The 15,407-nt window shown below is 50.3% G+C and overlaps 1 protein-coding gene across 1 annotated transcript in view; it reads right to left on the bottom strand.

The window, feature by feature from the left end:
• LOC144945463 (uncharacterized) overlaps positions 1-10,150 on the bottom strand; it is a 73,630-nt gene extending 63,480 nt beyond the window's left edge. The window contains exon 1 of the mRNA XM_078873981.1: positions 8,731-10,150. Coding sequence (XP_078730107.1) covers positions 8,731-8,912 — 182 coding nt within the window. The 5' untranslated portion in view covers positions 8,913-10,150. The remainder of the gene's footprint in view (positions 1-8,730) is intronic.
• Between the last annotated feature and the right edge of the window lie 5,257 nt (positions 10,151-15,407).

Genomic DNA, 15,407 nt, shown 5'->3' with positions numbered 1-15,407 from the left:
TTCAAGGGATGGTGCTGGAAGGGAACACTGGAAGATGCGAAGGGGAAAAAGACTCCAAGATCTGAATGGACGCGAAGCATCAGACATAGGACTTGGAATGGCAGTTATCTCAGTTGAGAGATGCAACAACGCACAGATAGATAGCGCATACATTGCAAGGAGATATTGGTGAAGGAAACGGTCATGACCAAACTATTTGAAAAAGGATATGAAGTATTTGAACCAGGAAAAGCCAGAGTCCGTGACCAGGGAAAGGGAGGTCTGGACCGCCCTACACAACACGCTGCCGCCACGACCCTCACCAGGACAAGCCGACTGAGAAACAAAGTGCTTGAATCAGTCCTGGGTTTCGCCTTCACAAATCCGTAATGGTCAATGTGGTAAAGCGATGGTCAAACACCTTCCAGAGCTAACACAGTCGACTGACAATCAGATAAATATGTAGATATTGTGCGGACCAGTCTCTCTCTCTCAGACAATCACTGTTGACTTCACACCTCTGCAGACAATGGTTGAACAATAACATGGCAAGAGCCCTCTTTTTTGTATCAACAAGGTGAAAAGGATAAATGAGAGGGTGCAATCAAGGCACGGGTAATGCAGCCTACTCAGTGTATCCCATTATGAAAGACTTTCACGATCAGACAATCCAAGCAAAGTCTCCACAAGCTGACAAGCTATTCCAAACCGATGTTTAACACGGGCTTCTAACCAGAAGCGGAATTGTGTGAATACCAAAAAAAACATGTTTATCTTTCTCATTCACTGCATCCTTAAATGAATTTACTCGATTTGAAAATGCATTTGGGGTTGTGTAAATACTGTATCCCACTGGGTTTCCAAATTCGCCTCTTTGATGGAATAATTACTGGCGGGGGGGGGGGGAGCTTTTTCTTGTACTTAAAAAGGGTTGGAAAAATCGATAGGTTTTTATAAAAATAACAATAAATGCATCGTCCAAATAAAGAATCCAACGTACGGCCAGAAACACATTTTTACACAGCACTCTTCTTTTGTTCATCAAGCGTACATTTAAGATGCAGTGAATCATCACGATATCTTATCTTATTCACGTGAATGGATTTCTTTTCCACTCATGCCAAACCCAATTGTCTGTATGTCTTCGTTGTGTGCGGGATGGTTTTAAAAGGGTGCGTATATATATTTTTATCCATACTATCGATTCGATGTTGCCAAGGCCCTTGTCAAATAAACAGCACTTATTCGTGCAAATTGGCAACACAGTGCACGCTCATGAAGGTGCAATGATGCAATTGTGTGGCAGGGGGGGGGGGGGGTTGGGCTTGAGGGGGTGCAATTACGTCATCGGACTCAAATCCGTCACGAATGTCACCACCGCAATGACGTCACCGAGTCATCGCCTCCCCCCAGCCCCCGCCGCGGATTCATATCGAGCGGTTTGCGTTGGCGAACGCTCGGAAGGTGATTTTCCTCATTGTCAACAAAATTGACAATGCGGGTTCTTAGTTACAGACTTACGGTGAGGGGGGAGGGGGAGCGGGGCATCATTTATTTATTGTCATCTTTCAAAATGCTCCGAGAACGTAGAGCTCGCGTTAATAAATAATGCAGCTGCATTTTCTATTGTAAAAGTCGGGGGTTACTTAATACAAAATATATATATATACAATAGGCCACATTGTGCTTGTGTTTGCTTCGACCCCAATGACCTTGATGTTCTCATAAAGATGCAGCGTATATCCGCTGTATGCCCAAACACAACATTCGAGGGCGATGGTCACGCGAGTTGGAGTAGCGGTGATAGACGTAAAGGTCTCCCGGTATTAAACATTAATTTGTCTCGGTGATGGTAGAAGCCATCTGTTTTGTTGTAGCGCAAAGCCACCATGGTGTGCGAGGCTGCAAATAACAAATCGTAATGATGATGGCCTTTACCCAGGAAAGCCTCTGTAAAGCTCAGCAATGTTTTTTTTTCCAGTAGAGTCTTGGATTGGGACGCTTGGCCGATTCCACCAATTAGTGTGGCATTTGGGAAACCCCACGTAAGTGAGAGGATAACACACAAAGCTCTGCACATGGATTCAAGAATCCATTGATTTTATGTTACTTCTATTCCCCTAACCTGCACTACCCTGGAATTGTCAAACAATCTCCTGCATCCAATTCCTTGCTTCTGAGATGAGCAGTCAGGGTGATTTGATCGTAGTTTTCATTGGTGCAAGACAGCTGATTTAACAAGAAAAAATGGAAATAGTTTGCGTTTGGGCATCACCAGCCCTGAATGGTATTATTAGCATTTCCCCCCATGAATAAACGATAAGTTGTGCAGATCTGCAACGCATTTGTTTATCCCGTGTGTTGAAATAATTATAGAACGTGGCCACATTCTGTCTGCTCACAATATCAGCTCAGAAATTAATCAATGGTGCCATTAGTGTTTTTTTTTTGCTCAAGGTCAAGAGGACATTGCTGCGAATGCCACCACGCCTCACCACCGCTCCCTTCCACCAGATACCGAAAACGGTTGTGGAGGCAACACCTGACGACCACTCAGGACCACACTGCTCAGTGAGTCTCGAGGCCTTATCGTCAGGAGGTTTCCAAACTGGTATGTTCCAGCGCAATTGCTTCAGGCAAGATGCACCCAAGAACGAACAGCTCCCAACCTCTGCAGAGCCGCATCTACGCCACGTATTCCCCGGGTGCCCGAAGCTACGCTAATGAGAAACAAAATACTCTAAAGTTGCGGGTCACAAGCACGCCTTCGTGGCACTGCAGTGGCGTCAATGCGACATCGCTGCAAGACCTCTCCGTGACATTGCGACCGCATCCCGAGGTGGCGATTACCGTGCGCGTGGCCGCAACTCTGAAGGTGTCTTCTTGGTTCTTTCGGTAAAGTCACATAGAAGGGAAGTAATAAAATAATAAAAATAAAACAAAAATAATTCTCACGACGTTTCGGCCACAACGCAAGCAGCTGTGGCCGAAACGTCGTGATAATTATTTTATTATGTTTTATTTTTATTATTTTATTACTTCCCTTCTACGTGACTTTACCGAAAGAAGCAAGAAGATGAATCCCTGCAGTCACGAAAGCTTTAAATCGAAAAATCTGAAGATGTCGTTTTCTCATCGGCGCGCAACGGAGGCGTCGGCCTGCAGAATGGGTGCTGAAATGGACAGCGCTCCGTGGTGCAGCAATGCATTGTAGGTAAGGGGTCGCCTTTTGGCGTTCGTCTCAGGTCCTGACGCTGGTTGAGACGAGGCCCTCAAGAAGGCTGTTTCTGGTGTCGGCCAATCCGTTTCAAAGACAATGCAAATACTACCAGAGCGTGCTGGTGTTTGCATGTTCACCACAAATACTCTGTGTAGTTAATGTAGACTTGAGTCCTCGGAAAAGGTTTCTATTTGGTGTTTGAACATCTTAACGCCATCGTGTTTTTATTACCAGAAACGGTAAAAACATGTTCTTATTTTTTCACAGATAGGGGTTGTGTAACGTCGCTCTCCTCGTTCAACGAGTTGTAGCGAGATTCGGCGTCGCGATTCCATTGAATGACCTCTCACGTTTAACATTGCGTCGAATGTAGCGGCCTCCAGTGGCTTGAAAGTTCACGTGGACTCATTACATGCAAGTTAACCGATTCGGAAAGGAAGAAAACCACTTTGCCAGTGTGCCCTTAGGCGATTCCATATACGTGGTGTTTTGAGCTTAACAATTCATATGAATCGAAGATGAATCGATTATTACTCTCGGTCATCGTGACGCATCGATTGTTATTATTGACTGCATGCGAACACCGCATGCCACGTTGAGCGTACATCAACAAGTGCACACTTTAGAATATACCACGTGGCCATTTAATCGGAACTTTTAAATAAATGATGGGGGGTGGAGGAGGGAGGGGAACACGTCCCATACGAACTCACACACAAAGACAAAGATCCCCCGTGCAGCCGACACAGGCTGTCGGGGCAGGTATTGTTAGCGGGCGCCTATTAAGGGGGTTGTGTTGCCAGAATGACGCCCGGCCGCTTTTGTACTAATTTAAGGTTGAGTCGACCTAAGGGAGGCCCAGAACCGGTCCAGATAATCACCACTACACCACGTGCTATCCGTGGATGGGAATCGAAGTCGGGCCGCAGGAATTCGCAGCGCCGTGTGCAAACCACCACGCTACCGCTTGTCACAAAAAAAAGACAAAGATCCCTATATAGCTTTAACAGACTGTTGGGGCAACTGCTATTAGCGAGCACCTATAAAGGCCGACACGGCCCACGAGGAGATGGGTGACCAGGACCTTTTGTTACCCCAGTAGCGATGTTTACACACCGCACCGGGTACTCATTTGAGGCTGAGTCGACCTAGGCGAGGCCCACTACCGGTTCAGATAATCGTCACCGGTGTTTGGCCGTGAGCGGGAATCGAACTCGAGTCGCCGGGTTCGTAGCGCAGCGTGCTAATCGCCACGCGACCGCTTCACACCAAAAAGAAAAGATACACGCGCGCACGTACACACGCGCGCACGTACACACACACACACGTGTCTGCGCGCGGTGAACGCGTACAGAACGGTCTGGTTCCCCTGCACACGTGGGTGACCTTGAACACAGACACGGTCTGTTTCAAGTTCATAAGTGCCGTGTGTGTGTGTGGCATCAAGCTCGACGACCCGAGTTCGATTCGTGCTCACGCCCAACATCGGTGACGATTATATTATTTGAACCGGCCCTAGGGCCTGCCCTAGGTCGACTCAGCCTAAAATTAGTACCTGTTGCGGTGGAAAAACATCGCCATAAGGGAGACAAAAACGGCCGGGCGTGGTTGCTGGCCACCCACTTTCTGGTGTGCCGTTCCGGCGTGATTCATAGGTGCTCGCTAATAGCACTCGCCCCATCAGTCTGTTACAGGCTGAATAATGCGATTGTGTTTTTCGTATTTAATTCGCCATTTCATTCTCAAGGAAGGCGTTCATTTCTGGATGCTATTTTAACAAAACCATAACACGCCGAGGTCTGCGTTGGCGGCGGTTTTGCGCCATCAGGAATGAACAGATGCATTCAAAAACGGGAAATCCCATCAAGAGGGAACTTTGATCCGAAACGTCAGACAACTTGACATAAATGTTGCGTTTTAAGGAAGTGTTCGCAACGAGTGTGGTGAAAATGCAAGAATATAATGGGCTGCGGTGACATTGCTAGAACATCATTTTTTTTTATATATAATACCACCTGTATCGCAAACACCACTTTTATGTTGATTTAAAAAAAAATGCGTGCCTGTAATCGGATACCATTTCAGGGACGATGGCTCACTTTCAAAGTGTCGTATCTGCGTTTGCCTTTTGTCAAACGACACAATGGTCGCGTGGGGACTGACTGGGTTTAGGTTACGGAGGTAGATTGGTGACCCGTGTAACCGGGGGGCGGGCGGGGGTGGCGGTGGTGGCGGAGGAGGGGGGGGGGTGGCGAGAGAGCGAGCCAATGAGTCGCTCCCCATCATCAAGCGGCAGCGAGACGACGGCGCGAGACGCGGCATAGACGCACGTGCGGCAGGGGGTTGCGCGCGCGCGCGTGCGAGGGGTTCGTGACTCAGCGCGCACGGGGGCGTAGATGACGAAGCGTGCGGGTGATGAGGCGTACGCGTGGGTGGATGTGCGTGTGTCTGTGCGTGTGTTTCTGTGTGTTTGTGTCTGTGTGTGTGTGTGGGTCTGTGTGTCTGTGGGTCTGTGTGTGTGTCTGTGTGTGTCTGTGTGTGTGGGTCTGTGTGTCAGTGTATGTGTGTGTCTGTGTATATGGGTCTGTGTGTCTGTGTGTGTGTGTCTGTTGTATGTGTGTCTGTGTGTGTGTCTGTGTGTGTGTGAGGGAAGCGATAGCGCGTTGCTCTATGAACCCGGCGACACGGGTTCGATTCCCGCTCACGGCAAACACCAGTGACGATTATCTGAACCGGTCCTGGGCCTCCCCTAGGTCGACTCAGCCTCAAATTAGTACCTGGTGCGATGTGTAAAAAAGCATTGCCACTAGGGAAACAAAGGCGGCCGGGTGTGGTGCTGGCCACCCACCCCCTCGTGTGCCGTGCCGGCCTTCAATAGGTGCTCGCTAACAGCACTTAACAATCTATTAAGGCTATGGGGGGGGGGGGGTCTTTGTCTTTGTAGGTGTGCCTACTTGACATTTATTTGTGGGTGATTGGCTGTGTGTGTGGGTGATTGGCTGTGTGTGTCTCCGTGTAGTGTGTGCTAATGACTAGCTGTGTTGGTACGTGTGTGTGTGCGTGTGATGTTGTGTAAAATTGATGAGTTTAACACGTAGGCTTTCGTGACCAATATTATCCATACTACAGTTTTTTTTGGAGGGCGGTTAGAACGCGATCTAACCCCAGCAACAACAAAACCCTATATTATGGATAATATTGACCAGTTGTGTGTACATGTGACTAAGTGTCCGCTGTGTCAGTGTGTCGGCTGGCTTGCGATGGTGCTGCTCGCTAACAGCACTTGCCCCAACAGTCTGTTAAGGCTACATGGGGGGGGGGGGGGGTCTTTGTCTGCGTGTGTGTAGGCGCGTATGTGTGTGTCGGCGCGTTTCCGTGTAGGTGGGCGTGTAGGTACGTGGGTAGGTGTGTATGTATGATTGATCGTGTGAGTGTGATTAGGTGTAAATGTATGATTGATCGTGTGTGATGAGGTGCACGTGGGTGTGCGTGTGCACGTGTAAGTGTGTGCCAATTACTTGGTGAGAGTAGATGTGTGTGTGTAAGTGTAGAATACGCGTGTGTGTAGAATTGTGGTTGTGTCTGTAGGTGACAATGAGTGCGTAGACGCCCGCTCACGAACAACACCAGTGGCGATTATCTGAACCGGCACTGGGCCTCCCCTAGGTCGACTCAGCCTCAAATGAGTACCTGGTGCGGTGTATAAAACATCGCCACGGGGGAGACAAAGGCGGACTGGCGTGGTGCTGGCCACTCACCCCCTCGTGCACCGTAACGGCCTTCATAGGTGCTCGCTAACAGCACTTGCCCCAACAGTCTATTAAGGCTACACGGGTGATCTTTGGCTTTGGTGTGTAGGTATTTTGAGCGGTGGCGTAGTGGTTAGCGCACTTCGCTACGTCACCTGGCTGAGGCCCAATAACAGTGGCGAATATATTAACCGGTCCCGGGCCGCCCCTAGGTCTACTCAGCAAAAAAAACCCTGGTTATGTGTATAAACATCAGCTGGGAATACAAAGGCGGTCGGGCGTGGTGCTAGCCACCACCACCCTCTCCGTGCACCGTAACGGCCTTCAGAGGTGCTCGCTAACAGCACTTGCCCCTACAGACTGGTAGCAGGCTACATCGGGGGATATGGGGAATCATTGTCATTGGGGGCGTGGGTGTCAGCGTGTAGGCGTGTCGATTAATAGGTGTGTCCCGCTGTCTATACAGGTATCTATAGGTGTAGGTGTTTGTAGGTGTGGGTGTAGGTGTTCGTAGGTGTGTGTAGTTGTCTATAGGTGTGTATGTAGGTGTGTGTAGATGTGTGTGTAGATGTGTGTGTAGGTGTGTGTAGTTGTCTATAGGTGTGTATGTAGGTGTGTGTAGATGTGTGTGTAGATGTGTGTGTAGGTGTGTGTGTGTAGATGTGTGTGTAGGTGTGTGTGTGTAGGTGTGTGTCTGTAGGTGTGTGTAGGTCTGTGTAGGTGTGTGTGTGTCTGTAGGTGTGTGTGTCTGTAGTGGTGTATGTGTAGGTGTGTGTGTATGTGTGTGTAGGTGTGTGTGTCTGTAGGTGTGTATGTGTGTAGGTGTGTGTGTAGGTGTGTGTGTAGGTGTGTGTGTAGGTGTGTGTGTAGGTGTTTGTAGGTGTGTGTGTAGGTGTGTGTGTAGGTGTGTGTGTAGGTGTGTGTGTAGGTGTGTGTGTAGGTGTGTGTGTAGGTGTGTGTGTAGGTGTGTGTGTAGGCGTGGGGAGCGGTAGCGTAGCGGTGACCGTGCTTCGATTCCCTCTCACAGCAAACACCAGCGACGATCGTCTGAACCGTTCCTGGTCCTCTCCCCTAGGTCGACTCAGCCTACAATGAGTACTTGATGCGGTGTTTAAACATCGCCACTGGGGAGACAAAGGCGGTCGGGCGTGCGCCCTTTCCAGACCTTCATAGGTGCTCGCTAACAGCACTTTAAGGCTACAACAGTGGGAGGTTGGTTCATTGTTATTGTTGTTATTGTGTTATTGTTGTGTGTGTGTTATTGTTATTCTTAGGTTTTTTCGGTAAAGTCACGTAGGTAAAACATTTTAATAAAAATTAATGAAAGTTAAATTAAATAAAAATCACGATGTTCCGGAGGCAACACAAGCTTCCGTCTTCCGCAGCTGTGTTATTGTTGTTGCGTGTGTGTTATTATTCTTGTTATTGTGTGTGTTATTGTTGTTATTGTGTTATTGTGTGTGTTATTGTGTGTGTGTTATTGTTGTTGTTGTGTGTGTTTGTTATTGTGTGTGTTATTGTTGTTATTGTGTTATTGTGTTATTGTTGTGTGTGTGTTATTGTTGTTGTGTTATTGTTGTTGTGTGTGTTTGTTGTTGTGTGTGTTTGTTGTTGTGTTATTGTTGTTGTGTTATTGTTGTTGTGTGTGTGTGTTTGTTGTTGTTGTGTTATTGTTGTTGTGTGTGTGTGTTTGTTGTTGTGTGTGTTGTTGTGTGTGTGTGTGTGTTTGTTGTTGTGTGTGTTATTGTTGTTGTTGTGTGTTGTGTGTGTGCGCGCACTCACTAGCGGCTGAAGAACTGCAGGCAAAGCTCCAGCGTCTCCCCCTCCACCTCCGCCTCGGCGAGGCTGGACGAGGGCGGACGGAGCGGCGGAGGCGCCGCGTCTTCGCCGGCCGACTCGGGGGCCACGCGCAGCTCGGCGAGCATGGCCGAGAGCAGCTTCCTCGTGCCCTGCTCGTCCGCCATGGTTTAGCGCACGAGCGAGTGACAAAACCCCCCCCCAAAAAAAACCAAAAACCCAAAACAACAACAACAACAAAACCGAACGGGCAACCGATGAGGATGATGCACCCCCCTACCGCACGCACGCGCGCGCGCACGGCACGGGCACGCGCACTGCAGCCGCCCGCCTCTAACTTAGAGCGCGCGTGGTGTGGTCTGGGGGGGTGGTGGTGACGGTGGTGAAGGTGGTGTCTCGGTTGTGGCGCTGCTGCTGCTGCTGCTGGTGGTGGCGTTGGTGTTGGGTCCGCCGACTGCCGTCGCTGAGCTCCGCTCCGGCTATTTAAAGCTTTGCCTCCTCCGCAAGTTTCACCCACAAAGCAGCGGCGGCGTCTGTTGTCGGCAGCAGCAGCATCATCATCAGCAGCGGCAGCAGCAGCAGCGCAACCCACTCGCTCATCATCCGGGGTGCGCGGCGCGCTCGACATGCATCGTCGTCGTAGCGGTGGCGGCGGACGAAGGCGCTCTCGCTGTGCCGAGACTGTCAGTCGACAGCGATGTGCGCTGCGCACGCTGAGGCTTTGCCATTGTGCGCCTTCTCACGCCTGCCCCTCTGTGTGTGTGTGTCTCTGTGTGTCTGTGTGTGTCTGTCTGTGTGTCTCTGTATGTGTCTCTGTGTGTGTCTGTGTGTCTCTGTGTGTGTGTGTCTGTCTCTGTGTGTGTCTGTGCCTGTCTCTGTGTGTGTGTCTGTGTCTCTATGTGTCTCTGGGTGTCTGTGTGGAGACGACAAGCGGACAAGGGAGCGGTGGTGCAGCGGTTAGCGCGACGCTGCGCTCCGAACCTGCTGGCCCGAGTTCGATTGCCGCTCACGGCCAACACCCATTGACGATTATCTGAACCCAGCCTGGGCCTCCCCTAGGTCGATTCGGCCTCAAATGAGTAGCTTGTGCGGTGTAAAAAAAAAAATTGCCATTGGGGAGACAAAGGCGGTCGGGCGTGGTGCTGGTCATCCACCCCCTCGTGCGCTGTGCCGGCCTTCAGAGGTGCTCGCTAACAGCACTTGCCCCAAAAGTCTGTGCAGGCTATACGTGGGGTCTTTGTCTTTGGAGACAGGCGGACAAGGGATGGCAGCCCCTCCCGGCTAATGCGAGTCAATATCATCAGCGGTCACCTGTTGTGTGCGCGCGCGCACACAATGCGGGGAGCGGTGGCTCAGTGGTTAGCGGCACTGCCCTACGAACCTGGTGAACCAGAGTTCGATTCCCCGCTCACGTCCAAATACCAGTGGCGATTATGTGAACCAGTTCTGGGCCCTCCCGCTCGGTCGACCCCGCTTTAAATGAGTGCCTGTTGCGTTGTGTAAACATCAGCGTTGGGGAGACAAAGGCGTTCGGGCTTGTTGTGACCACACCACTCCCGCGTTTGCCGTGCCCGGCCTTTATAAGTGCTCATTCAGAGCACTTGACCCAAATGCATTTTGAAGGTTATACGGGTGGTTGGGGGGGGGGGTTATCTTTGTGCATACTTACTGGAACTGATGCGTTCGCATCCTGGCTGAGTGACCAGGGGGCTGTCAGCCACCCCCCTCCTCTCTCTCTCTCTCACTGCCCGCATGATTTACCCAGGAGTCGGCCACCCTCTCGTTTGGCTATCGGAGGGCACGTAGATTTGTTCCAATGCGAATTTAATATTGGATGTATTTTTTAAATATATAAACACACGTGTAGATGGGGAAATCGGTGTTGCAGAGGTTGTGAGAGCCGAACGTAAATAAAAAAAAAAGATTTTTTTTGTTCACTCAATTGCATCGAGAAAAATTCATCCTTTGTTAGTCTACTTCCGCAGAGGGCATGAATACACATCACGTCGCGCCGGTAATTAGGGGATTGGTTGACCATACTTCCCCACGCTGGTCCGTACGGATGATGCCGCTGCTGGATGATCGCCGTGACCGGCAATGAAACTCGGCTGGCCAGGAGCGGCGTGCATGTTCGATGCCGTTAACCGCTGCGCCACCATTCGTTGTAAAATGGTGAGTGTGGGACGGATGCATCCTTAAGGGGGTGGTGGGTTGGTGACGAGCTTCTTTAATAATCATAGGGGGGTGACCACATAATGAGTGTGCCCGGGGGATGTGGCGGTGTTTCACTCCTCAGGCGATTTCCCACCCCCGCCCCGCTCATCCTCCTCCTGTCCTGTTGGGCGAGCCAGAGGAAAATTCCACTTCAAGTGTTTTTATGCAACCGGTCACAGATTCTGACTGGGTTCCACTGAGATTAAAGAGAGAGAGAGCACTTTACATTCAGTGGGCAGTGACCACCACCACCACTACTGCCAGCAGCAACACAAAGTGATTAAACACACATGTATCGCTCTCTCTCACTCACACCACGGGACAACGAAATAAAAGTAAACAACATTTTAGTTCCATCAGACGCCGACGCCGTAAATGGATATCGCCCTGGACAAAGCAATAATCCAGAGGTCGTCAGGGTCGATCGGCAACATCGGTTTAAGTTTCTGAAATCCACCCTCCCGTCAACACCTCCACCGCTCCCTTACGAGACTCGCCCGATCCAGCAGAACAAATGGAAACACCGCGCTCGATCGGCAGATCTCGTGGAATGGAGTAAAGTGTGGGCACCTCCAAGGCCTCTCTAATCGTGGGGGACCCCGTTGGTCAGCAGCGGCGTACACAAGCGATTAACCTCGTGAACTTTGAGTCCATCACACCATAGGGCCTATGGAGCGATGTTTGTCTGCAACGGTTCCAATATTTTGCGTTACTTCAGCAGCGCGTTAGGGCTTGAACGAACGCCGGCTACAGGGCTTGCCCCGATGCACGACACGCACGCCACGTGGGCCACTCAACGCGTCCAAGGGCCCATTGAGCGCAGTCGATCAACATTGTGCAACATAGATCGTCGTGGAACACTAACATCGGTCACTTCATACCGACCAGTCACGTAAAAGTACCCGCCCTCCATGCTCTAGGAAATGTTCAGCGGCCGAGGCAGTGGTGGAAAATCCACGATCCAATGGCGGGGGGCGGTCTCAATAAGCAGTCCCCGGTGGAAGACGTCTCACGTCCATCCCTGAAGCGTCGTCTCCATCCGCGCAGCGAGCAATCCTCTGAACCACGGCGCTACGCAGCGTTCACGGCGTGCTCACGGCAGCGAAGGGCACCCGTGACGGCTGCGCTTTTGACGGCGAGAGAAGGATGAGACGCCCTACAATGTATAACCCCCCCCCCCGCGAACCGCGAGCAATATAAAGAAATGTACAACAACAACAAAAACACACGATCGTAGGTCGCGGTCGATGCTCGTAAATAAATGAAACGCATTGAAAGGCAAACACGTGGAGTCAGGACCTCCGCGGCAGACGGCGGTAATGGGAAGGAGCCGGCAGCATTGTTACAAGCAGGGACGAGGAGGATGACGACTTCTGCCGGTGCCGAGGGCAGGGGGCCCAAATGTGCCTCTCTCCTGCAGGCTGGGGGACTTCTGTCCGGCCTTCAATGTCCAAGCGAGACGTCGCGACTGGGCCACGGTGGCCTTCATCATTCTCGATTTGAAAACAGTCTGCATCAGCAGCAGGCCATGCTTTCCCACCTGATGACGGACGCTTGTGTTGCGCCCGAAACGTCGTGATTTAATTGAGTTGTTTTCATTTATTTTATTTTTACCTACGTGACTTTACCGAAAAAACCAGGGTACGAGGCCTTAATCATGTAACGTGTACGGCCCTTTTCCCCCAAAACCGCTGCTAGATGGGGTGGGGGGGGCCGGATTATTTTGACTCGGCTGGTCAGTGCCGATTGGTGAAATTCGTGGGCATAGACGTGGGAGCGTAGAAGATTCGTACAAGTGGATCTCGATGCCCTCTGGTGCTCGCCACGTGGGCAACGCGAGCCCTGTGAAAACGTGTTGGGTGCAGAGTGGTTCGTCCACATCCACGCTATCCAAGGCACCCGAAATCCTGCCGAGTTTCAGATTGATCGAGTTCAGGCCGAATTGGTCTATCGCCGGTCTGATAAAACGACCACTAAAATCAACACCAATCACCGTAGACTTTCTACAAGACCCAGAGCCCCATCAGGCGTGGATCGTGCAATACGGTGGGGGAGAGTTGTGTGGTGCAGCTTTAAAGGCCCCATTCCAATCGAAGGAGCAGCACACTCCAGACGGCTGCCTGAAGCGGTGGAGGAAAGGGCGAGACACAAGAGACGAAGCAGTGGCGTCCTTATCGAGTGTGCAGGCGGTGCAACTGCCCCAGGCCCACGGGCCGGATGGGCCTTGACGTTGGGATAAAGATAACGGGGGGGGGGGAGGGTAGAACATTGGACAGGGGGGGGGATTTAATTACTTGCAAGCCAGGGCCCATGGCAGCCACGCACGCTACGCCAGTGGAAGCAAGTCGGTGTTGGACCTGTGTAACCCTCTTTTTGGATGATAGAAATGTCAGGCTGACGACGACGACTTATACGATCTCCTTGCTGCAGATGAAACGCGTCTTGTTTTAAATAAAAGGCTGCTGCTGTGCCATAACTTGTGATCACGAAGTGTTCAGATTCCCGGACAAGAAATGTTTGTTTGTTTTTTGATCGACGGAGTTGACGGCTCAAAGTGACCAACATTTCGTTGTGTGTGACATTTAGAAGACGTATCGTGTAGCAACGTGGCTGGTTGGTTAATGCATCGGTGTGTATCGATAACGCGTGGGTTTTCGACACGGCTGACAGGTGACAAAGGTTGATTGTTGGACTCATGGCGAGGACTGCCTACAGGTAACCCTCCCCCCCTTCCACCCGCCCCCCGTGGCCACACGCGTAAACAGCCCAAATCAGTAATCAGGAGTGGGCGAACAGCAATTTGGTCCCGGGGAATGAGACACGCCACTCCTGTCGAAACATGAGGAAAAAAAAGCTCATCGGATTCCTCGCGTGTAAGTAAATATTCCGATCCTGTGTTTGTGTTTACGCAGCGACATCAATATACATAGCCCTCTGGTTAGATTGATGGTCATGAGAGAACGTGGCAAGAACTGCGAATGTCGATCATGAAGCAGTGGTGGTGATGAATTGGGGCACGTGTGAAGGATGAAGATGGGGGGGGGGGAAACAGAGACAGATAGTGGAGTGGCACCCAGAGGTCCAACCATTGGGAAGACCTAAAGCCTAATGTTTGAGATACTTTAGAAGGCCTCAGAGAGGGTGCGTGTTGACTGAACAGCTGCAGGGTCTGGCAAATGAAGCGCAGGGCCGGATGAAGGTTCTTGTAGGCCCTGGGCACTTGTTTCGTAGGCCTTCAGTGACAACTCTCTACAGGTGGTGCTGCTGCTGCTGCTGCCCCGTGTCACTACGACCGCCGCCGTCACTCGCTCGATTGTGCGAAAAACAACACCATTTGCTAATCTTGCAATGAAAAAAATCTAGAAAAGTGAATATCTGGTGGTTTTCTCTCACCTTGTGAAAAAACGTTGACATTGACACGAATATTTGTATCTTACACTGTGCCTAACCTTTGCTATATAAATGTAATTATTCAAGATATCTTGGTTACATTTTGTATCTCATACAAACAAACAAAAAGACATGGTACATTATTTTTCTTGTCGGCCCTTTAGTTTCCGTAGGCCCTAGGCAGTGCCTACAGTGGCCGACTGTATAATAGGGCCTTAAGCGTGATGGTGGTGCGGGTGACGGCAAAACAAAATCGGCCCACGTTGACTTCTTGACATCTCCGAACCTCGTGACTATCCACAGTGGAAACCTGCATCCTTAAAAAACATCGAAGCAGGATTTTCCATCGTTCATTGTCGACACGTGGTTTCCACCGTTTTACTGCACGCTACTGGAAACATCCAGTGAACTTCACTTTGTGGAAAGTTTATAATGCAGATGTTTTATTCCTCCACCAACCCCCCCAACCTTTTAAATGGGCCTAGTGTGTGCGGTTCTTGAGCACAGATCGTGTTATATCCACTCAGCGTGTTTTTTTCTCAGTTGCAATTGAAAATTAGAAGAGATTTGCATAGCAATTACATTGCCGATTCTGTATATCCCAGCAAAAACGTTCAGTGTATGTTTCCGTTTGACTTCGGTGGTATAATTGTTTACTTAGCAGTGTGGCATTGCCACAGTGGCGATGTTAACTCTCTCGCCTGCTATGCAGGAGGTCGTGGGTTCGATCCCGACCCGGACGCCTGTATACATTTGGAGTTTGCATGTTCTCCCCGTGGTCGTGTGAAATTTTCTCCGGGCCCTCCGGTTTTTCCCTCCACGTTTAGAAACATGTGTTTAAAGTATTTAGCTGCTATACATTTCCACATGATAAGCCACTTCGTTGAGCCATCATTTGTAGCCAGGTTGCTTCTGATAAAGGGGCTATATAAAGCTGGTGCAATAAAAAAAAGTTTAGTTTTTAGTTTATTGCTATTCACATTTGCTCCCGTTTTTTCACCTCCCAGCCATATCACATGGAATGCACCAAAAATCTTGTCAGATCTCAGAATGCAGTT

This window comes from Lampetra fluviatilis, chromosome 37 (assembly GCF_964198595.1).
Source record: "Lampetra fluviatilis chromosome 37, kcLamFluv1.1, whole genome shotgun sequence".
Taxonomy (NCBI): Eukaryota; Metazoa; Chordata; class Hyperoartia; order Petromyzontiformes; family Petromyzontidae; genus Lampetra; species Lampetra fluviatilis.
This window is presented reverse-complemented; position numbering and strand designations above follow the sequence as displayed.